Below are 24546 nucleotides of genomic sequence, written 5' to 3'. Positions count from 1 at the left end.
ACATCTTCATAAGGAGGAAATGTCCTCACACAGAAATGATCACACAGTCCCTCTACACTCACTGTGAGGAGCACTGATACACATCTTCATAAGGAGGAAATATCCGCACACAGAAATGATCACACAGTCCCTCTACACTCACTGTGAGGAGCACTGATACACATCTTCATAAGGAGGAAATGTCCGCACACAGAAATGATCACACAGTCCCTCTACACTCACTGTGAGGAGCACTGATACACATCTTCATAAGGAGGAAATATCCGCACACAGAAATGATCACACAGTCCCTCTACACTCACTGTGAGGAGCACTGATACACATCTTCATAAGGAGGAAATGTCCGCACACAGAAATGATCACACAGTCCCTCTACACTCACTGTGAGGAGCACTGATAGACCTCTTCATAAGGAGGAAATATCCGCACACAGAAATGATCACACAGTCCCTCTACACTCACTGTGAGGAGCACTGATACACATCTTCATAAGGAGGAAATGTCTGCACACAGAAATGATCACACAGTCCCTCTACACTCACTGTGAGGAGCACTGATAGACCTCTTCATAAGGAGGAAATATCCGCACACAGAAATGATCACACAGTCCCTCTACACTCCCTGTGAGGAGCACTGATACACATCTTCATAAGGAGGAAATATCCGCACACAGAAATGATCGCACAGTCCCTCTACACTCACTGTGAGGAGCACTGATACACATCTTCATAAGGAGGAAATGTCCGCACACAGAAATGATCACACAGTCCCTCTACACTCACTGTGAGGAGCACTGATAGACCTCTTCATAAGGAGGAAATATCCGCACACAGAAATGATCACACAGTCCCTCTACACTCACTGTGAGGAGCACTGATACACATCTTCATAAGGAGGAAATGTCTGCACACAGAAATGATCACACAGTCCCTCTACACTCACTGTGAGGAGCACTGATACACATCTTCATAAGGAGGAAATATCCGCACACAGAAATGATCACACAGTCCCTCTACACTCACTGTGAGGAGCACTGATACACATCTTCATAAGGAGGAAATGTCTGCACACAGAAATGATCACACAGTCCCTCTACACTCACTGTGAGGAGCACTGATACACAGCTACATAAGGAGGAAATGTCCTCACACAGAAATGATCACACAGTCCCTCTACACTCACTGTGAGGAGCACTGATACACCTCTTCATAAGGAGAGAAATGTCCTCACACAGAAATGATCACACAGTCCCTCCTACACTCACTGTGAGGAGCACTGATAGACATCTTCATAAGGAGGAAATATCCGCACACAGAAATGATCACACAGTCCCTCCTACACTCACTGTGAGGAGCACTGATAGACATCTTCATAAGGAGGAAATGTCCGCACACAGAAATGATCACACAGTCCCTCTACACTCACTGTGAGGAGCACTGATACACGGATGGTATTCATGTAACCGGCGGTCGGGAGACCGACAGTCACATGACGTCCTCCACCATCCCGCAATGGGCTTGCTGCACTCGCCCCTCCCCGCCGGGATCCCGGCGTTGGTAAGCTTACCGGCGGTCGGTCAGCCGTACTACACCCCTGATACACAGCTTCATAAGGAGAGAATTGTCCTCACACAGAAATGATCACACAGTCCCTCCTGCACTCACTGTGAGGAGCACTGATACTGACGGCTTCATAAGGAGGAAATGTCCGCACACAGAAATGATCACACAGTCCCTCTACACTCACTGTGAGGAGCACTGATAGACCTCTTCATAAGGAGGAAATGTCCGCACACAAAAATGATCACACAGTTCCTCTACACTCACTGTGAGGAGCACTGATACACAGCTTCATAAGGGGGAAATGTCCTCACACAGAAATGATCACACAGTCCCTCCTACACTCACTGTGAGGAGCACTGATACACATCTTCATAAGGAGGAAATGTCCTCACACAGAAATGATCACACAGTCCCTCTACACTCACTGTGAGGAGCACTGATAGACATCTTCATAAGGAGGAAATGTCCTCACACAGAAATGATCACACAGTCCCTCCTACACTCACTGTGAGGAGCACTGATACACATCTTCATAAGGAGGAAATGTCCTCACACAGAAATGATCACACAGTCCCTCCTACACTCACTGTGAGGAGCACTGATACACATCTTCATAAGGAGGAAATATCCGCACACAGAAATGATCACACAGTCCCTCTACACTCACTGTGAGGAGCACTGATAGACATCTTCATAAGGAGAGAAATGTCCTCACACAGAAATGATCACACAGTCCCTCTACACTCACTGTGAGGAGCACTGATACACATCTTCATAAGGAGGAAATATCCGCACACAGAAATGATCACACAGTCCCTCTACACTCACTGTGAGGAGCACTGATAGACCTCTTCATAAGGAGGAAATATCCGCACACAGAAATGATCCCACAGTCCCTCTACACTCACTGTGAGGAGCACTGATAGACCTCTTCATAAGGAGGAAATATCCGCACACAGAAATGATCACACAGTCCCTCCTACACTCACTGTGAGGAGCACTGATAGACATCTTCATAAGGAGGAAATGTCCGCACACAGAAATGATCACACAGTCCCTCCTACACTCACTGTGAGGAGCACTGATAGACCTCTTCATAAGGAGGAAATGTCCTCACACAGAAATGATCACACAGTCCCTCCTACACTCACTGTGAGGAGCACTGATAGACGGCTTCATAAGGAGGAAATGTCCGCACACAGAAATGATCACACAGTCCCTCTACACTCACTGTGAGGAGCACTGATAGACCTCTTCATAAGGAGGAAATGTCCGCACACAAAAATGATCACACAGTCCCTCTACACTCACTGTGAGGAGCACTGATACACAGCTTCATAAGGGGGAAATGTCCTCACACAGAAATGATCACACAGTCCCTCCTACACTCACTGTGAGGAGCACTGATAGACCTCTTCATAAGGAGGAAATGTCCTCACACAGAAATGATCACACAGTCCCTCTACACTCACTGTGAGGAGCACTGATACACATCTTCATAAGGAGGAAATGTCCTCACACAGAAATGATCACACAGTCCCTCTACACTCACTGTGAGGAGCACTGATAGACAGCTTCATAAGGAGGAAATGTCCTCACACAGAAATGATCACACAGTCCCTCCTACACTCACTGTGAGGAGCACTGATACACATCTTCATAAGGAGGAAATGTCCGCACACAGAAATGATCACACAGTCCCTCCTACACTCACTGTGAGGAGCACTGATAGACCTCTTCATAAGGAGGAAATGTCCTCACACAGAAATGATCACACAGTCCCTCCTACACTCACTGTGAGGAGCACTGATAGACATCTTCATAAGGAGGAAATGTCCGCACACAGAAATGATCACACAGTCCCTCCTACACTCACTGTGAGGAGCACTGATAGACATCTTCATAAGGAGGAAATGTCCTCACACAGAAATGATCACACAGTCCCTCCTACACTCACTGTGAGGAGCACTGATACACAGCTTCATAAGGAGGAAATATCCGCACACAGAAATGATCACACAGTCCCTCTACACTCACTGTGAGGAGCACTGATAGACCTCTTCATAAGGAGGTAATGTCCACACACAGAAATGATCACACAGTCCCTCCTACACTCACTGTGAGGAGCACTGATATACCTCTTCATAAGGAGGAAATGTCCTCACACAGTCACTCCTACACTCACTGTGAGGAGCACTGATAGACATCTTCATAAGGAGGAAATGTCCGCACACAGAAATGATCACACAGTCCCTCCTACACTCACTGTGAGGAGCACTGATACACAGCTTCATAAGGAGGAAATATCCGCACACAGAAATGATCACACAGTCCCTCTACACTCACTGTGAGGAGCACTGATAGACATCTTCATAAGGAGGAAATGTCCGCACACAGAAATGATCACACAGTCCCTCTACACTCACTGTGAGGAGCACTGATAGACCTCTTCATAAGGAGGTAATGTCCACACACAGAAATGATCACACAGTCCCTTCTACACTCACTGTGAGGAGCACTGATAGACATCTTCATAAGGAGGAAATATCCGCACACAGAAATGATCACACAGTCCCTCTACACTCACTGTGAGGAGCACTGATAGACAGCTTCATAAAGAGGAAATGTCCGCACACAGAAATGATCGCACAGTCACTCCTACACTCACTGTGAGGAGCACTGATACACAGCTTCATAAGGAGGTAATGTCCGCACACAGAAATGATCACACAGTCCCTCTACACTCACTGTGAGGAGCACTGATACACAGCTTCATAAGGAGGTAATGTCCGCACACAGAAATGATCTCACAGTCCCTCTACACTCACTGTGAGGAGCACTGATACATCGCTTCATAAGGAGGAAATGTCCGCACACAGAAATGATCACACAGTCCCTTCTACACTCACTGTGAGGAGCACTGATAGACATCTTCATAAGGAGGAAATGTCCTCACACAGAAATGATCACACAGTCCCTCCTACACTCACTGTGAGGAGCACTGATAGACGGCTTCATAAGGAGGAAATGTCCGCACACAGAAATGATCACACAGTCCCTCCTACACTCACTGTGAGGAGCACTGATAGACAGCTTCATAAGGAGGAAATGTCCTCACACAGAAATGATCACACAGTCCCTCTACACTCACTGTGAGGAGCACTGATATACCGCTTCATAAGGAGGAAATGTCCTCACACAGAAATTATCACACAGTCCCTCTACACTCACTGTGAGGAGCACTGATACACAGCTTCATAAGGGGGAAATGTCCGCACACAGAAATGATCACACAGTCCCTCTACACTCACTGTGAGGAGCACTGATACACATCTTCATAAGGAGGAAATGTCCGCACACAGAAATGATCACACAGTCCCTCCTACACTCACTGTGAGGAGCACTGATACACAGCTTCATAAGGAGGAAATATCCGCACACAGAAATGATCCCACAGTCCCTCTACACTCACTGTGAGGAGCACTGATACACCGCTTCATAAGGGGGAAATGTCCTCACACAGAAATGATCACACAGTCCCTCTACACTCACTGTGAGGAGCGCTGATACACAGCTTCATAAGGAGGAAATGTCCTCACACAGAAATGATCGCACAGTCCCTCCTACACTAACTGTGAGGAGCACTGATAGACATCTTCATAAGGAGGAAATATCCGCACACAGAAATGATCACACAGTCCCTCTACACTCACTGTGAGGAGCACTGATACACCGCTTCATAAGGAGGAAATGTCCTCACACAGAAATGATCACACAGTCCCTCTACACTCACTGTGAGGAGCACTGATACACAGCTTCATAAGGAGGAAATGTCCTCACACAGAAATGATCACACAGTCCCTCTACACTCACTGTGAGGAGCACTGATACACAGCTTCATAAGGGGGAAATGTCCGCACACAGAAATGATCACACAGTCCCTCTACACTCACTGTGAGGAGCACTGATACACAGCTTCATAAGGAGGAAATGTCCTCACACAGAAATGATCGCACAGTCCCTCTACACTCACTGTGAGGAGCACTGATATACCTCTTCATAAGGAGGAAATGTCCTCACACAGAAATGATCGCACAGTCCCTCTACACTCACTGTGAGGAGCACTGATATACCTCTTCATAAGGAGGAAATGTCTGCACACAGAAATGATCACACAGTCCCTCTACACTCACTGTGAGGAGCACTGATACACATCTTCATAAGGAGGAAATGTCCTCACACATAAATGATCGCACAGTCCCTCTACACTCACTGTGAGGAGCACTGATATACCTCTTCATAAGGAGGAAATGTCCGCACACAGAAATGATCGCGCAGTCACTCCTACACTCACTGGGAGGAGCACTGATACACATCTTCATAAGGAGGAAATGTCCTCACACAGAAATGATCACACAGTCCCTCTACACACACTGTGAGGAGCACTGATAGACCTCTTCATAAGGAGGAAATGTCCGCACACAGAAATGATCACACAGTCCCTCTACACTCACTGTGAGGAGCACTGATATACCTCTTCATAAGGAGGAAATGTCCGCACACAGAAATGATCGCGCAGTCCCTCTACACTCACTGTGAGGAGCACTGATAGACATCTTCATAAGGAGGAAATATCCGCACACAGAAATGATCACACAGTCCCTCCTACACTCACTGTGAGGAGCACTGATATACAGCTTCATAAGGAGGAAATGTCCGCACACAGAAATGATCACACAGTCCCTCTACACTCACTGTGAGGAGCACTGATAGACCTCTTCATAAGGAGGTAATGTCCGCACACAGAAATGATCACACAGTCCCTCTACACTCACTGTGAGGAGCACTGATACACAGCTTCATAAGGAGAGAAATGTCCTCACACAGAAATGATCACACAGTCCCTCTACACTCACTGTGAGGAGCACTGATACACCTCTTCATAAGGAGGAAATGTCCTCACACAGAAATGATCACACAGTCCCTCCTACACTCACTGTGAGGAGCACTGATAGACATCTTCATAAGGAGGAAATGTCCTCACACAGAAATGATCACACAGTCCCTCTACACTCACTGTGAGGAGCACTGATACACATCTTCATAAGGAGGAAATGTCCTCACACAGAAATGATCACACAGTCCCTCTACACTCACTGTGAGGAGCACTGATACACAGCTTCATAAGGAGGAAATATCCTCACACAGAAATGATCACACAGTCCCTCTACACTCACTGTGAGGAGCACTGATATACCTCTTCATAAGGAGGAAATGTCCGCACACAGAAATGATCGCGCAGTCACTCCTACACTCACTGTGAGGAGCTCTGATACACATCTTCATAAGGAGGAAATGTCCTCACACAGAAATGATCACACAGTCCCTCTACACTCACTGGGAGGAGCACTGATAGACATCTTCATAAGGAGGAAATGATCGCACAGTCCCTCCTACACTCACTGTGAGGAGCACTGATACACAGTTTCATAAGGAGGAAATGTCCGCACACAGAAATGATCACACAGTCCCTCTACACTCACTGTGAGGAGCACTGATACACAGCTTCATAAGGAGGAAATGTCCTCACACAGAAATGATCACACAGTCCCTTTACACTCACTGTGAGGAGCACTGATAGACCTCTTCATAAGGAGGAAATGTCCGCACACAGAAATGATCACACAGTCCCTCTACACTCACTGTGAGGAGCACTGATAGACAGCTTCATAAGGAGGAAATGTCTACCGACACACACTGGAAGCCGCCATTTTGTCGCCTGGGACAATATTCTTGAAACCAGCGTCTTCATCAGTGATTTGATGAGCTGGCAGTTGGATCAGTCCAAAACATGGCTGTCTCTATCGTGTGTTGGCGTCCGGATGCCTTAATAACTGTACAGTTACTCCGGTACTCTGAGCAGCTTTTGCATTCTCTGTTACAGGGATGAAGAGTTTGCAGTGAGCTCGGTTCTGGCGTCTGACGTCATCCACGCTAATCGCAAGGATATTCCCTGCATCTTCAGAGTAAGTGACGTCTGGGTGTGTACTATAAATCCCACCACAAAGACTGCAAAATGCAAAGGAAATATGAGTGTGCTGTTAAAAATATCATTTGGAATAGCGCTCTCTGTGGGATTTCTTCGTACAGTATGGCCTCTCATCCGCTCTGCCCTCCATCTCTCCCAGGTGACGGCCTCCCAGCTGTCCGCGTCCAGCAATAAGTGTTCCATCTTGCTCCTGGCAGACAGTGAGAGCGACAAGAGCAAGTGGGTGGGCGTGCTGAACGAGCTGCACCGGATCCTGAAGAAAAACAAACTGAAGGACCGCTCCGTCTACGTGCCGAAGGAGGCCTACGACAGCACGCTGCCACTTATCAAAAACACCCAGTCGGCCGCCATCCTAGGTGAGTTCTAAGGAGTCATTCCTAAACCTAAAGAGAGAAATCCACAAGTGGGAACGTTACCCGTATAACCTACATTTTGGCTGTATTACGGGTCCTCCTGACTTAATGGAGAATTTCTGTCTCCAATAAAACGATCTGCTTTCCTCTCCCCTCCCGACTAGCAGAATGGCGGAGACGCTGCTTGCCACCCGTTCATATAAGCGCCTATATGTAAGCACTAGTGATGCTGTATTGGGCATTCGTGTACTGTCTAGTTTTATTTGTGCTTGTCTATCAAACACGAATGGATCATCCTCAGTCTCTGCCAACATCATAGATCTGATCTCCAGTGGGTTCACTTATCTACCCATGGAAATCTTCATCTATCGGGCACCATGGGTAAATATCCTCCTGTTCTTTTAGAACTTATTCCATTGAAGTTTTGTTAAGTGGTAACATTTAATCATCTGTATCTGGGAAAATGCATCCATGTAGCATTCAGACGGTGGCTTCAGCTATTGCAAGGTAACCGCTCCAAGGAAAAATATAGACGGGTAGTAAGTTAGCACATGGCATTTTTCTGTTACTTAGGAGACTGTAAGCCTGGCACTTAGTAACTGAGTCAGGGATGTACATGGCGCCCTCACCACTTTCACTTTGCAAGGTAGAAAAGCACATACCTCCGTTAACAACTTCAATCCTCAAGTAACCCAACGGATCATGTTTTCAGGATTATTGTCTATCGGAGCCAGCAAAATTTATTAAATTACCTGTGCGTGATTAAAGAAATCCTGAAAACATGACCCGTTGAGGGTTCTCGAGGATTACTTAGGCTGCCCCAGATAACTATCTCGCGGCAAATGTGTCCCAGCTACACCAGGGGCCTAATTCAGATCTGTTCGCTCGCTAGCTATTTTTTGCAGCGCCGCCTATAGGGGAGTGTATTTTAGCTTTGCAAGTGTGCGAACGCATGTGCTGCCGCCCTATACAAAAACATTTTCTCTGACGTCCTAGTGGATGCTGGGAACTCCGTAAGGACCATGGGGAATAGCGGCTCCGCAGGAGACTGGGCACAAAAGTAAAAGCTTTAGGACTACCTGGTGTGCACTGGCTCCTCCCCCTATGACCCTCCTCCAAGCCTCAGTTAGATTTTTGTGCCCGAACGAGAAGGGTGCACACTAGGTGGCTCTCCTGAGCTGCTTAGTGAAAAAGTTTAAGTATAGGTTTTTTATTTTCAGTGAGTCCTGCTGGCAACAGGTTCACTGCACCGAGGGACTAAGGGGAGAAGAAGCGAACTCACCTGCGTGCAGAGTGGATTGGGCTTCTTAGGCTACTGGACATTAGCTCCAGAGGGACGATCACAGGCCCAGCCATGGATGGGTCCCAGAGCCGCGCCGCCGGCCCCCTTACAGAGCCAGAAGACAGAAGAGGTCCGGGAAATCGGCGGCAGAAGACGTCCTGTCTTCAATAAGGTAGCGCACAGCACCGCAGCTGTGCGCCATTGCTCTCAGCACACTTCACACTCCGGTCACTGAGGGTGCAGGGCGCTGGGGGGGGGGCGCCCTGAGACGCAATAAAAACACCTTAGATGGCGAAAAATACATCACATATAGCTCCTGGGCTATATGGATGCATTTAACCCCTGCCAGTTATCCTTAAAAAAGCGGGAGAAAGGCCGCCGAGAAGGGGGCGGAGCCTATCTCCTCAGCACACAAGCGCCATTTTCCCTCACAGCTCCGCTGGAAGGACGTCTCCCTGACTCTCCCCTGCAGTCCTGCACTACAGAAACAGGGTAAAACAAGAGAGGGGGGGCACTAATTTGGCAGATTAATCAATACAGCAGCTATATAAGGGAAAAACACTTATATAAGGTTATCCCTGTATATATATAGCGCTCTGGTGTGTGCTGGCAAACTCTCCCTCTGTCTCCCCAAAGGGCTAGTGGGGTCCTGTCCTCTATCAGAGCATTCCCTGTGTGTGTGCTGTGTGTCGGTACGTTTGTGTCGACATGTATGAGGAGGAAAATGGTATGGAGGCGGAGCAATTGCCTGTAATAGTGATGTCACCCCCTAGGGAGTCGACACCTGACTGGATGGTCTTATGGAAGGAATTACGTGATAGCGTCAGCACTTTACAAAAGACTGTTGACGACATGAGACAGCCGGCAAATCAGTTAGTACCTGTCCAGGCGTCTCAAACATTGTCAGGGGCTCTAAAGCGCCCGTTACCTCAGATGGTCGACACAGACCCAGACACGGACACTGACTCCAGTGTCGACGGTGAGGAAACAAACGTAATTTCCAGTAGGGCCACACGTTACATGATCACGGCAATGAAGGAGGTTTTGAACATTTCTGATACTACAAGTACCACAAAAAAGGGTATTATGTGGGGTGTGAAAAAACTACCCGTAGTTTTTCCTGAATCAGATGAATTAAATGAGGTGTGTGATGAAGCGTGGGTTTCCCCCGATAAAAAACTGCAAATTTCTAAAAAATTATTGGCATTATACCCTTTCCCGCCAGAGGTTAGGGCGCGTTGGGAAACACGCCCTAGGGTAGATAAGGCGCTCACACGCTTATCAAAACAAGTGGCGTTACCGTCTCCTGATACGGCCGCCCTCAAGGAGCCAGCTGATAGGAAGCTGGAAAATATCCTAAAAAGTATATACACACATACTGGTGTTATACTGCGACCAGCAATCGCCTCAGCCTGGATGTGCAGTGCTGGGGTGGCTTGGTCGGATTCCCTGACTGAAAATATTGATACCCTGGACAGGGACAGTATATTATTGACTATAGAGCATTTAAAGGATGCATTTCTATATATGCGAGATGCACAGAGGGATATTTGCACTCTGGCATCAAGAGTAAGTGCGCTGTCCATTTCTGCCAGAAGAGGGTTATGGACGCGACAGTGGTCAGGTGATGCGGATTCCAAACGGCATATGGAAGTATTGCCGTATAAAGGGGAGGAGTTATTTGGGGTCGGTCTATCGGACCTGGTGGCCACGGCAACGGCTGGGAAATCCACCTTTTTACCCCAGGTCACCTCTCAGCAGAAAAAGACACCATCTTTTCAGGCTCAGTCCTTTCGTCCCCATAAGGGCAAGCGGGCAAAAGGCCACTCATTTCTGCCCCGGGGCAGAGGAAGGGGAAAAAGACTGCAGCAGGCAGCCTCTTCCCAGGAACAGAAGCCCTCCCCCGCTTCTGCCAAGTCCTCAGCATGACGCTGGGGCCTTACAAGCGGACTCAGGTACGGTGGGGGGTCGTCTCAAGAATTTCAGCGCACAGTGGGCTCACTCGCAAGTGGACCCCTGGATCCTGCAGGTAGTATCTCAGGGGTACAAATTGGAATTCGAGACGTCTCCCCCTCGCCGGTTCCTGAAGTCTGCTTTACCAACGTCTCCCTCCGACAGGGAGGCGGTATTGGAAGCCATTCACAAGCTGTATTCCCAGCAGGTGATAATCAAGGTACCCCTCCTACAACAGGGAAAGGGGTATTATTCCACGCTGTTTGTGGTACCGAAGCCCTTCTCACCAAGGGTACCTCAGGTTTGTGGTACAGAACTGTCACTATCAGTTTCAGACGCTGCCGTTTGGATTGTCCACGGCACCCCGGGTCTTTACCAAGGTAATGGCCGAAATGATGATTCTTCTTCGAAGAAAAGGCGTCTTAATTATCCCTTACTTGGACGATCTCCTGATAAGGGCAAGGTCCAGGGAACAGTTAGAGGTCGGAGTAGCACTATCTCAAGTAGTACTACGACAGCACGGGTGGATTCTAAATATTCCAAAATCGCAGCTGATTCCGACGACACGTCTGCTGTTCCTAGGGATGATTCTGGACACAGTCCAGAAAAAGGTGTTTCTCCCGGAGGAGAAAGCCAGGGAGTTATCCGAGCTAGTCAGGAACCTCCTAAAACCAGGCCAAGTGTCAGTGCATCAATGCACAAGGGTCCTGGGAAAAATGGTGGCTTCTTACGAAGCGATTCCATTCGGCAGATTCCACGCAAGAACTTTTCAGTGGGATCTGCTGGACAAATGGTCCGGATCGCATCTTCAGATGCATCAGCGGATAACCCTGTCTCCAAGGACAAGGGTGTCTCTCCTGTGGTGGTTGCAGAGTGCTCATCTTCTAGAGGGCCGCAGATTCGGCATTCAGGACTGGGTCCTGGTGACCACGGATGCCAGCCTGAGAGGCTGGGGAGCAGTCACACAGGGAAGAAATTTCCAGGGCTTGTGGTCAAGCATGGAAACGTCATTTCACATAAATATCCTGGAACTAAGGGCCATTTACAATGCCCTAAGTCAAGCAAGGCCTCTGCTTCAGGGTCAGCCGGTGTTGATCCAGTCGGACAACATCACGGCAGTCGCCCACGTAAACAGACAGGGCGGCACAAGAAGCAGGAGGGCAATGGCAGAAGTTGCAAGGATTCTTCGCTGGGCGGAAAATCATGTGATAGCACTGTCAGCAGTGTTCATTCCGGGAGTGGACAACTGGGAAGCAGACTTCCTCAGCAGACACGACCTCCACCCGGGGGAGTGGGGACTTCACCCAGAAGTCTTCCACATGATTGTGAACCGTTGGGAAAAACCAAAGGTGGACATGATGGCGTCCCGCCTCAACAAAAAACTAGACAGATATTGCGCCAGGTCAAGGGACCCTCAGGCAATAGCTGTGGACGCTCTGGTAACACCGTGGGTGTACCAGTCAGTGTATGTGTTCCCTCCTCTGCCTCTCATACCCAAGGTACTGAGAATCATAAGAAGGAGAGGAGTAAGGACTATACTCGTGGCTCCGGATTGGCCAAGAAGGACTTGGTACCCGGAACTTCAAGAGATGCTCACGGAGGACCCGTGGCCTCTACCTCTAAGAAAGGACCTGCTCCAGCAGGGACCCTGTCTGTTCCAAGACTTACCACGGCTGCGTTTGACGGCATGGCGGTTGAACGCCGGATCCTGAAGGAAAAAGGCATTCCGGATGAAGTCATCCCTACCCTGATCAAAGCCAGGAAGGATGTAACCGTGCAACATTATCACCGTATTTGGCGTAAATATGTTGCGTGGTGTGAGGCCAGGAAGGCCCCTACAGAGGAATTTCAACTGGGTCGTTTCCTGCATTTCCTGCAAACAGGACTGTCTATGGGCCTAAAATTAGGGTCCATTAAGGTTCAAATTTCGGCCCTGTCGATTTTCTTCCAGAAAGAACTGGCTTCAGTTCCTGAAGTTCAGACGTTTGTCAAGGGGGTACTGCATATACAGCCTCCTTTTGTGCCTCCAGTGGCACCTTGGGATCTCAATGTAGTTTTGGGGTTCCTAAAATCACATTGGTTTGAACCACTCACCACTGGACTTAAAATATCTCACATGGAAAGTGGTAATGCTGTTAGCCCTGGCTTCAGCCAGGCGTGTCTCAGAATTGGCGGCTTTATCCTATAAAAGCCCTTACCTAATTTTTCATACGGACAGGGCAGAATTGAGGACTCGTCCTCAATTTCTCCCTAAGGTGGTTTCAGCATTTCACATGAACCAACCTATTGTGGTACCTGCGGCTACTAGGGACTTGGAGGACTCCCAAGTTGCTGGACGTAGTCAAGGCCCTGAAAATATATGTTTCCAGGACGGCTGGAGTCAGAAAATCTGACTCGCTGTTTATCCTGTATGCACCCAACAAGCTGGGTGCTCCTGCTTCTAAGCAGACTATTGCTCGTTGGATTTGTAGTACAATTCAGCTTGCACATTCTGTGGCAGGCCTGCCACAGCCAAAATCTGTAAAAGCCCATTCCACAAGGAAGGTGGGCTCATCTTGGGCGGCTGCCCGAGGGGTCTCGGCTTTACAACTTTGCAGAGCTGCTACTTGGTCAGGGGCAAACACGTTTGCTAAATTCTACAAATTTGATACCCTGGCTGAGGAGGACCTGGAGTTCTCTCATTCGGTGCTGCAGAGTCATCCGCACTCTCCCGCCCGTTTGGGAGCTTTGGTATAATCCCCATGGTCCTTACGGAGTTCCCAGCATCCAATAGGACGTCAGAGATAATAAGAATTTACTCACCGGTAAATCTATTTCTCATAGTCCGTAGTGGACGCTGGGCGCCCATCCCAAGTGCGGATTATCTGCATTACTTGTACATAGTTATTGTTACAAAAATCGGGTTATTATTGTTGTGAGCCATCTGTTCAGAGGCTCCTACGTTGTCATACTGTTAACTGGGTTCAGATCACAAGTTATACGGTGTGATTGGTGTGGCTGGTATGAGTCTTACCCGGGATTCAATATCCTTCCTTATTGTGTACGCTCGTCCGGGCACAGTGTCCTAACTGAGGCTTGGAGGAGGGTCATAGGGGGAGGAGCCAGTGCACACCAGTTAGTCCTAAAGCTTTTACTGTGTGCCCAGTCTCCTGCGGAGCCGCTATTCCCCATGGTCCTTACGGAGTTCCCAGCATCCACTACGGACTATGAGAAATAGAATTATCGGTAAGTAAATTCTTATTTTCTGCAGTTTCTGACCTTACTCAGCCGCTGCGATCACTTAAGCCTATTCTAGGCCGGAATTGACGTCAGACACCCGCCCTGCAAACGCTTGGACACGCCTGCGTTTTTCCAAACACTCCCAGAAAACGGTCAGTTGACACCCACAAACGCCCTCTTCCTGTCAGTCTCCTTGCGATCAGCTGTGCGAATGGATTCTTCGTAAAACCCATCGCTCAGCAACGATCCGCTTTGTACCCGTACAAAGCGCCTGCGCATTGCGGTGAATACGCATGCGCAGTAGTGCCCTGATCGCTGTGCTGCAAAAAACGCTAGCGAGTGAACAGATCTGAATTAGGCGCCAGGTGTGAGCAGAAGATGACACAAGATAAAGTCAGTATTTGAGGATGGCGGGCTCAGGCGTACGCGTGGCGCAGGCTGTGCGAGTACCCGGGCAATCACTAAGCATATGATCGTTATGGAGCAGGGACCAGCAGATATCACTACGACATTGGGTCTAGCAGGGTATGACACCCACCTGCAGGTACGGAACCTGCCCACCAGTGTCACGCCTGATGTGACTCCCTCCCAGAGCGTAGACACAGCGTATAACAGCCGTTTTCCCAGTGTACCATTGTCCGCGCTTGTAACCACCAATTACTTCTATTCTTCTACAGATCATGAGAGAATAGCCCTGGGGAATGAAGAGGGACTGTTTGTTGTGCACGTCACCAAAGACGGTAAGCATCCCGCAGTGACTGGTGGACCCCGTGGTGTAAACACTACAGCGTATACTGGGCTTCTTCTCATTCACCATGTCCCCCGCACCCCTCGTCTCTGCCTGTTTATCACTAGCTATTACCATTCCATTATTGTTGTTCTTACAGTAATAACCTCCCCTCCATCAGCCTCTGATGGCCGAATATTAACCCGTCTCATCAGGTTTATCAGAGACATCATTACCGAGAGGCATGCTGGGTTTTGCAGTTCCACTGCATTGCTTTCAGGCGGGAGGTGTGCGGTAATTAGGATACAGTATTACAGGAGACTTTTGATGAGAATGTTAAATAATGACCAAATCCCCAAATAGGACACACGCGTTGAATTGCACGCAGTGCCCTTGTTTGTGTAAACTAGCGATCTATTGAGAGTGCTTATGTGGCCAAATCTCTGACAAGTCACATGGCGCCTGCGAGCCACAGTTTCTGCGTACTGGGCCGATTGCACCGCACGGACTCTGGAACGTATTGGGTGGTGACTAAACAAACACACAGAGATGGGAAGTGTTGTGGGGGTGTTATGCGAGTGTCATGGAGTTGGCTGCGGACTCAATCTCGTACATCGGATGCTGTACTCTGACGGAGATTTTGCTCATAGCGTGGGGCTGACAGAGAAAGGGCTCACATGAGCACTAGCAGAAAGTCGCAGCATGCGATTACGGCGAAAGACGCGAACGCTGTAACTACAGCCTGCGACTGCATCAGCTCCACGTGTGGTATTGTTCTCCTTTCATGGGAGAGCCTTCTTAAATTTGCAACACTTCGTCTAGCCCCAGAAGTGTAGGCGCGTGTGTTATATATGTGGCAACTGATTGGACAGGAGCTGCATCCAATCAGGTGCCACATACACTCCACACCCACTTTCTCGGCTGTCTCGGGACAGTAAGTTCAATGATTTTTTAAGCAGCTTACAGGAGATGTGAGCATGTGATGATAGAGAACCCGGGACTTTGGGGATAGGGTAACATATTGCTTCTTGTTCTTCTAATATATATCTACAGTACGCTTCCTTTATCGTCGTTACTGTAACATCTGTCCCTCGTTATCTTTCTACAGAAATCATCAGAGTCGGGGATAACAAGAAGGTCCACCAGGTAGAGCTCATTCCCAACGAGCTGCTGATAGCTGTAATATCGGGGCGGAATCGCCACGTCCGCCTCTACCCTACGGCCTCCCTGGATGGGAGAGAGACTGAGTTCTTCAAGCTGGCTGAGACTAAAGGCTGCCAGGGCATGGTGTCCGGCCAGGTGAGGCACGGGGCGCTCACCTGTCTGTGCGTGTCCATGAAGAGGCAGGTTCTCTGCTACGAACTGAACCAAAGCAAGACGCGCCACAAAAAGATCAAGGAGATTCAGGTTCCCGGCAACGTCCAGTGGATGGCCATTTTTAACGAGCGGCTGTGTGTGGGCTACCAGTCGGGATTTATCCGGTATCCTTTACACGCGGAAGGGAGTCCCTACAGCCTCCTCCACGCCGACGACCACACGCTGTCTTTCATCACGCAACTACCCACGGACGCCATTTGCGCCGTGGAAATCTCCAATAAGGAATACCTGCTGTGTTTTAGCAGCGTTGGGATTTATGTTGATTGCCAAGGTCGGCGGTCGCGGCAACAGGAGCTGATGTGGCCGGCAGTCCCGTCGTCTTGCTGTAAGTCCCTGTAGCTGGTGACCTCTCAGGAGGTCTCCATGTCATCTGTGCATCTCATTTATTTATTCTTATTAATAAGGGGGGGGGGTATTTTTTTTTATTTTAATGTAACTAATTTAAGATTATTTGCAAATTCTAATAATCCGCTGCTGGCGGCTCTTCCCCATGCCACCTGCGGCTGTTCCCCATGTCACCTGCGGCTCTTCCCCATACCACCTGCGGCCCAGGGTTCACGATGGATGCGTTAGTTGTTAATTGATCTCTAATGGCCAGTGATTGGTGGATAGAGAACATGTAACTTTTTAGTGCCCCAGGATCACTGAAGGATTTACCTATTGGTTCTTTCCTGGACCGCGACCCCCTCTTTGGCATCATAGCAAGGGGCAGGTGGCACCACCAGCAGGGGAACAACCGTACATAAGACGTAAGCAGCCGCCGCAAGCGCAGAGCACAGGAAGTTACTGAGTATTAGTCCTAGAGACACTAGGGGGCATTATACAGGTTGAGTATCCCATATCCAAATATTCCGAAATACGGAATATTCCGAAATACGGACTTTTTTGAGTGAGAGTGTGAAACCTTTGTTTTCTGATGGCTCAATGTACACAAACTTTGTTTAGTACACAAAGTTATTAAAAATATTGTATTAAATGACCTTTAGGCTGTGTATATAAGGTGTATATGACACATAAATGAATTGTGTGAATGTACACACACTTTGTTTAATGCACAAAGTTATAAAAAAATATTGGCTAAAATGACCTTCAGGCTGTGTGTATAAGGTGTATATGTAACATAAATACATTCTGTGCTTAGATTTAGGTCCCATCACCATGATATATCATTATGGTATGCAATTATTCCGAAATACGGAAAAATCCCATATCCAAAATACCTCTGGTCCCAAGCATTTTGGATAAGGGAGACTCAACCTGTACTAATAACATTACTGCCCATGCCTGGTGCCATTATGAGGCATTGCGGCTACTGGAGATACTGGGCACTGCCAGGACAAGTGACGTTACTGGGTATTAGTCCTGGTGTCACTAGGGGGCACTATACTAATACCATTACTGCCCATGCCTGGTGCCGTTATGGGGCATTGTGGCTACTGGTGATATTTGCAGCTATGACACCTGGTTATGTCACTGGGGATTTTGTTCTATTACTGGGCACAGTTACTGGTTGCAATATTCAGATTTGCTTTTAGGGCTGTCTCATTGCTGGGCAGTGCCCGTACTGCATTCTGTATAACTTGGCTCTGCTGTAGTAGTGCTGGGCGTTGCTCTCACCGCTGCTGCTGTTGTTGTAGTACTGGGCATTGCTCTCACTGCTGGAGTAGTATTGTGCATTGCTCTCACCATTACTGTTGTAGTACTGGGCGTTGCTCTCGCCACTGCTGCTGTTGTAGTAGTACTGGGCGTTGCTCTCATCACTGCTATTGTAGTAATACTGAGCGTTGTTCTCACCTCTGATGCTGTTGTAGTAGTACTGGGCGTTGTTCTCACCGCTGCTGTTGTAGTAGTACTGGGCGTTGTTCTCACCGCTGCTGTTGTAGTAGTACTGGGCGTTGTTCTCACCGCTGCTGTTGTAGTAGTACTGGGCATTGCTCTCACCACTGCTGTTGTAGTAGTACTGGGCGTTGCTCTCATCGCTGCTGTTGTAGTAGTAGCACTGGGCGTTTCTCTCACTGCTGATGTAGTAGTACCGGGCGTTGCTCTCACTGTTGATGTAGTAGTACTGGGCGTCGCTCTCACCGCTGATGTAGTTGTACTGGGCGTTGCTATCACCGCTGATGATGTAGTAGTAATGGGCATTGCTCTCACCCCTGGTGTAGTAGTACTGGGCGTTGTTCTCACTGTTGATGTAGTAGTACTGGGCATTGCTCTCACTGTTGATGTAGTAGTACTGGGCGTTGCTCTCACCACTGATGTAGTAGTACTGGGCGTTGTTCTCACTGTTGATGTAGTAGTACTGGGCATTGCTCTCACCGCTGATGTTGTAGTAGTAATGGGCATTGCTCTCACCCCTGGTGTAGTAGTACTGGGCATTGTTCTCACTGTTGATGTAGTAGTACTGGGCATTGCTCTCACTGTTGATGTAGTAGTACTGGGCGTTGCTCTCACTGCTGATGCTGCTGTTGTAGTACTGGGCGTTGCTCTCACCACTGCTGCTGTTGTAGTACTGGGCGTTGCTCTCACCACTGCTGCTGTTGTAGTAGTACTGGGCGTTGTTCTCACCGCTGCTGTTGTAGTAGTACTGGGCGTTGTTCTCACCGCTGCTGTTGTAGTAGTACTGGGCATTGCTCTCACCACTGCTGTTGTAGTAGTACTGGGCGTTGCTCTCATCGCTGCTGTTGTAGTAGTAGCACTGGGCGTTTCTCTCACTGCTGATGTAGTAGTACCGGGCGTTGCTCTCACTGTTGATGTAGTAGTACTGGGCGTCGCTCTCACCGCTGATGTAGTTGTACTGGGCGTTGCTATCACCGCTGATGATGTAGTAGTAATGGGCATTGCTCTCACCCCTGGTGTAGTAGTACTGGGCGTTGTTCTCACTGTTGATGTAGTAGTACTGGGCATTGCTCTCACTGTTGATGTAGTAGTACTGGGCGTTGCTCTCACCACTGATGTAGTAGTACTGGGCGTTGTTCTCACTGTTGATGTAGTAGTACTGGGCATTGCTCTCACCGCTGATGTTGTAGTAGTAATGGGCATTGCTCTCACCCCTGGTGTAGTAGTACTGGGCATTGTTCTCACTGTTGATGTAGTAGTACTGGGCATTGCTCTCACTGTTGATGTAGTAGTACTGGGCGTTGCTCTCACTGCTGATGCTGCTGTTGTAGTACTGGGCGTTGCTCTCACCACTGCTGCTGTTGTAGTACTGGGCGTTGCTCTCACCACTGCTGCTGTTGTAGTAGTACTGGGCGTTGCTCTCACCGCTGCTGTCGTAGTAGTGGGCGTTGCTCTCATCACTGCTGTTGTAGTAATACTGGGCGTTGTTCTCACCGCTGCTGATGCTGCTGTTGTAGTACTGGGCGTTGCTCTCACCACTGCTGTTGTAGTAGTACTGGGCGTTGCTCTCACCACTGCTGTTGTAGTAGTACTGGGCGTTGCTCTCACCACTGCTATTGTAGTAGTACTGGGCATTGCTCTCACCACTGCTATTGTAGTAGTACTGGGCATTGCTCTCACCACTGCTGTTGTAGTAGTACTGGGCGTTGCTCTCACCGCTGATGTTGTAGTAGTAGCACTGGGCGTTTCTCTCACCGCTGATGTAGTAGTACTGGGCGTTGCTCTCACTGTTGATGTAGTAGTACTGGGCGTTGCTCTCACCGCTGATGTAGTTGTACTGGGCGTTGCTATCACCGCTGATGTTGTAGTACTGGGCGTTGTTCTCACTGTTGATGTAGTAGTAATGGGTATTGCTCTCACCGCTGATGTAGTAGTACTGGGCGTTGTTCTCACTGTTGATGTAGTAGTACTGGGCATTGCTCTCACTGCTGTTGTAGTAGTACTGGGCGTTGCTCTCACCACTGCTATTGTAGTAGTACTGGGCATTGCTCTCACCACTGCTGTTGTAGTAGTACTGGGCGTTGCTCTCACCGCTGATGTTGTAGTAGTAGCACTGGGCGTTTCTCTCACCGCTGATGTAGTAGTACTGGGCGTTGCTCTCACTGTTGATGTAGTAGTACTGGGCGTCGCTCTCACCACTGCTGTTGTAGTAGTACTGGGCGTTGCGATCACCGCTGATGTTGTAGTACTGGGCGTTGTTCTCACTGTTGATATAGTAGTACTGGGCGTTGCTCTCACCGCTGATGTTGTAGTAGTAGCACTGGGCGTTTCTCTCACCGCTGATGTAGTAGTACTGGGCGTTGCTCTCACTGTTGATATAGTAGTACTGGGCGTTGCTCTCACTGTTGATGTAGTAGTACTGGGCGTTGCTCTCACCGCTGATGTAGTTGTACTGGGCGTTGCTATCACCGCTGATGTTGTAGTACTGGGCGTTGTTCTCACTGTTGATGTAGTAGTAATGGGTATTGCTCTCACTGCTGATGTAGTAGTACTGGGCGTTGTTCTCACTGTTGATGTAGTAGTACTGGGCATTGCTCTCACTGTTGATGTAGTAGTACTGGGCGTTGCTCTCACCACTGATGTAGTAGTACTGGGCGTTGTTCTCACTGTTGATGTAGTAGTACTGGGCATTGCTCTCACCGCTGATGTAGTTGTACTGGGCGTTGCTATCACCGCTGATGTTGTAGTACTGGGCGTTGTTCTCACTGTTGATGTAGTAGTAATGGGTATTGCTCTCACCGCTGATGTAGTAGTACTGGGCGTTGTTCTCACTGTTGATGTAGTAGTACTGGGCATTGCTCTCACTGTTGATGTAGTAGTACTGGGCGTTGCTCTCACTGCTGTGCTACACTGGATACTGTGACCGCAGCTGGCTGAGAACACACACCGTTGGTGAATAGTGGAGGCCTGGGGTGTTATATCTGCGAGCAGTAATCTCAGGAATACAGCAACACCCCTGGCTAACACCCGACTCTCCGCACATACAGGCTCTGTATACCTAACCCTGTGCTGGCTGCAGTACTGCTAGGACTATGTAAGAGCCGTACTAGATGATGCATGGGACAGAGATGCTGTAACCATTACAACCACCTATTTGCGAGATACATGAATAAGACTTCTGATTGTATAATGTGAAAAATGAATCTACAAAATGACGTCAGTTGGGTTCTATCTATATAGCGGTTTCTGTCCCTCACACTCATTATTGGAGATAAGAAAAACATCCATATATCAAAATGCTTTCTAACATATCTACTTGTGAGGTGGAGATTTAATTTCAGTTATTTTCCGCTTGCAGGCTACAACGCCCCTTACCTCTCTGTATACAGCGAGAACGCAGTCGACGTCTATGACATTAACTCCATGGAGTGGATTCAGACGATTCCTCTTAAAAAGGTAAAATGGGGCTGCGGACGTATCGCGTACAGTGTGACGCTGCCCGGCGATGTCATGGTCACCATACCTAGGAGATGGAAGATCTTTAAGCGGCGTCTGTGTGATGTTTTTTCGACACATGATATAACGTAATTAAAGGAGTTTATACACTAATGAATATCAGCAGTGCAGGGAGTATCTCCCTTTCCACCAGACATGGGCCAATCTGGCCCCAAGCACCCAAAGGCAGGCCATACAACAGAGCCGCGGTTCCCCATTCTGCCGCTACCGATCCGTTCGGCGATTAAAACGGACAGCCGGCGGACTTCCATGATTGCCAACCATTGGGAAATCGGCAGAATCCCGGACTGACTGCTTGGGCCTGTTTGGTGCTTGTCAGTGTAGGGATTGTTATTACAGCACATTTAATGCAGAATCAGAATAATTTGTATGTGAAATATCCGGTATACAAAACAACATTTATACTGTGCGGTTGTCTGTGCAGTGTAATAATAGATAACGACACACAAAAGAGTTAAAAACTGTGATATGGTTTTATCAGTGATAATGAATCGGGGAGAATGAAGAGCGATCTCGCCTTCTGAGAGCGGCTCTCTAGTCTATAATACCATTTATCTTACAAATGAAGGCAACTTTCTTTATTTTGTAAACTGATTTATTCCTGGATCATCACTGCAAGTAAAACGAACGGTTAATGTACCGAAACATACGTAGACAGTGGCCGTGTGTTTTTGGCTGTGGTGGAGCACAAGTCCCAGCATTCATTGCCGACCCTATGGCTTGCTGGGACTTGCCTTTCTACAGCCGCAGATCACATGACTCTGCTTTACGGGTTGTTTGCCAAATCCAAGCTTTCTGCAACAAACCCTCATGAGCACTCTCTGTCTCTCTCTCTCTCTCTCTCTCTCTCTCTCTCCTCGGCAGGTGCGGCCACTGAATGTGGAGGGGTCACTCAATCTTCTGGGATTGGAAACCATACGACTTATCTATTTCAAAAATAAAATGGCTGGTAAGTGGATGTCATTACTCCCTGGTCTATATACTGGTCATTACTGGACAAGGAATTCCATTCTACTGTATTCTGGCGTCCCTGCGTGAGTTTTACTGGTCCTCGCGGTGGCGGAGATCAGGTGGTGGTGTCCAGAAGGACATTTTGCGGTTGCCTTTTGCACCAGCTGAGACGAATTCCCTCAGGATAAGTGGATAAATACGAGTGGAGGTGTGGGGAGACCGCGTCAGAGATCCTTTCATAAGATGCTGGTTCTTTAAGAACGCTCCTTTATTGTACTTACTAAAAAATCCCAGTGTATTTAAGATTAACATGTGCAAATACAAGAATATAGTGTTCCCTCGCTCGCATGACATGACTTAGAGGCTGCAGAGTAGGCGGCATTTTACAAAACAGGAAAATAATGACTGCAGTGACATTCCCCTTGTAGCCCCATGTACGTTCCCTTCTCAGGCTGCAGTCTGCCCAGGATACTTACATGGCGGTCCCATACAGCAGAATGTGGGGAGCTCGCCAAGACTGCTTGTTTGGCGTGTTTGCACCAAATTTGCTTGTGTCAAGCCCACTATTTTGTAGCTTTGGGAGTGACACGTTCTATGAGAATGCAACATTCCCCAGGGTGTTGCTAATCCCTACTGAATAGATTGGCTAAGGTGGTCATTCCGAGTTGATCGCTCGCTAGCAGTTTTAAGCAGCCGTGCAAACGCTATGCCGCCGCCCTCTGGGATTGTAGTTTATCTTAGCAGAAGTGCGAACGAAGGGATCGCAGAGCGGCTACAAAATAATTTTGTTCAGTTTCAGAGTAACTTCAGACCTACTCAGCGCTTGCGATCACTTCAGACCATTCAGTTCCTGCTTTGACGTCACAGACACGCCCTGTGTTCGCCCAGCCACGCCTGCGTTTTTCCTGGCACGCCTGCGATTTTCCGAACACTCCCTAAAAACGGTCAGTTGACACCCAGAAACGCCCACTTCCTGTCAATCACTCTGCGGCCAGCAGTGCGACTGGAAAGCTTCGCTAGACCTTGTGTGAAACTACATAGTTCGATGTAATAGTACGCCGCGAGTGCGCATTGCGCCACATACGCATGTGCAGAAGTGCCGTTTTTTTGCCTCATCGCTGCACTGCGAACGAATGCAGCTAGCGAACAACTCGGAATGACCACCTAAATGCGTGACACTATACTGTAGGTAAGTAGGGATCACCGTACAGCTGGGGTTGTGTGTGCGTCACAGATAAATTAAATCTGATGGAAATCCCAGTGGAAAGCAGATGGATTTTCAGGCGCTTAACCAGTGACTTCTGTAATAATTGCCGACTGCACTGTATAATCAGTAAGTTTTATTGGCTGCCTCCGCTGTGGGTAATAGACGGGGGCTCTGCTTCCCAGCAAGTGGAGACAATAAACAGCAATTTAAGTGTATTTCATATTAACTTTACTGTTATTGGTTGCCCAGCCTGTATTCCAGCGGCAGTAGGTCCCTTTACCTGTGTAAGTCCTGGACTACTGGCCCGTCACCCTGACAGCAACCGCTACCTGAGGCTAATCTTACTTTGTTTCACTGCGTTTCAGAAGGTGATGAGCTCGTTGTTCCTGAGACGTCGGACCACAGCCGGAAGCAGATGGTTAGAAATATCAACAATAAGCGGCGGTACTCCTTCCGCGTGCCGGAGGAGGAGAGGATGCAGCAGAGGAGGTAAGTGCTCCTCTATCACAAAGGG

The 24546-nt window shown here is 48.4% G+C and overlaps 1 protein-coding gene across 5 annotated transcripts in view; it reads left to right on the top strand.

Moving 5' to 3' along the window:
* CDC42BPA (CDC42 binding protein kinase alpha) overlaps positions 1-24546 on the top strand; it is a 289458-nt gene that overhangs the window by 257583 nt on the left and 7329 nt on the right. For all 5 annotated transcript variants that reach the window (XM_063918950.1, XM_063918951.1, XM_063918949.1 and 2 more), the window contains 7 exons: positions 7507-7588; positions 7751-7967; positions 15096-15158; positions 16254-16847; positions 21717-21814; positions 22739-22823; positions 24398-24521. In XM_063918950.1, coding sequence (XP_063775020.1) covers positions 7507-7588; positions 7751-7967; positions 15096-15158; positions 16254-16847; positions 21717-21814; positions 22739-22823; positions 24398-24521 — 1263 coding nt within the window. The remainder of the gene's footprint in view (positions 1-7506; positions 7589-7750; positions 7968-15095; positions 15159-16253; positions 16848-21716; positions 21815-22738; positions 22824-24397; positions 24522-24546) is intronic.

The sequence above is a fragment of the Pseudophryne corroboree genome, chromosome 4, assembly GCF_028390025.1.
Source record: "Pseudophryne corroboree isolate aPseCor3 chromosome 4, aPseCor3.hap2, whole genome shotgun sequence".
Classification (NCBI taxonomy): domain Eukaryota; kingdom Metazoa; phylum Chordata; class Amphibia; order Anura; family Myobatrachidae; genus Pseudophryne; species Pseudophryne corroboree.
The sequence above is the reverse complement of the archived record's forward strand: the minus strand, read 5'-3'. Positions and strand labels throughout refer to the sequence as shown.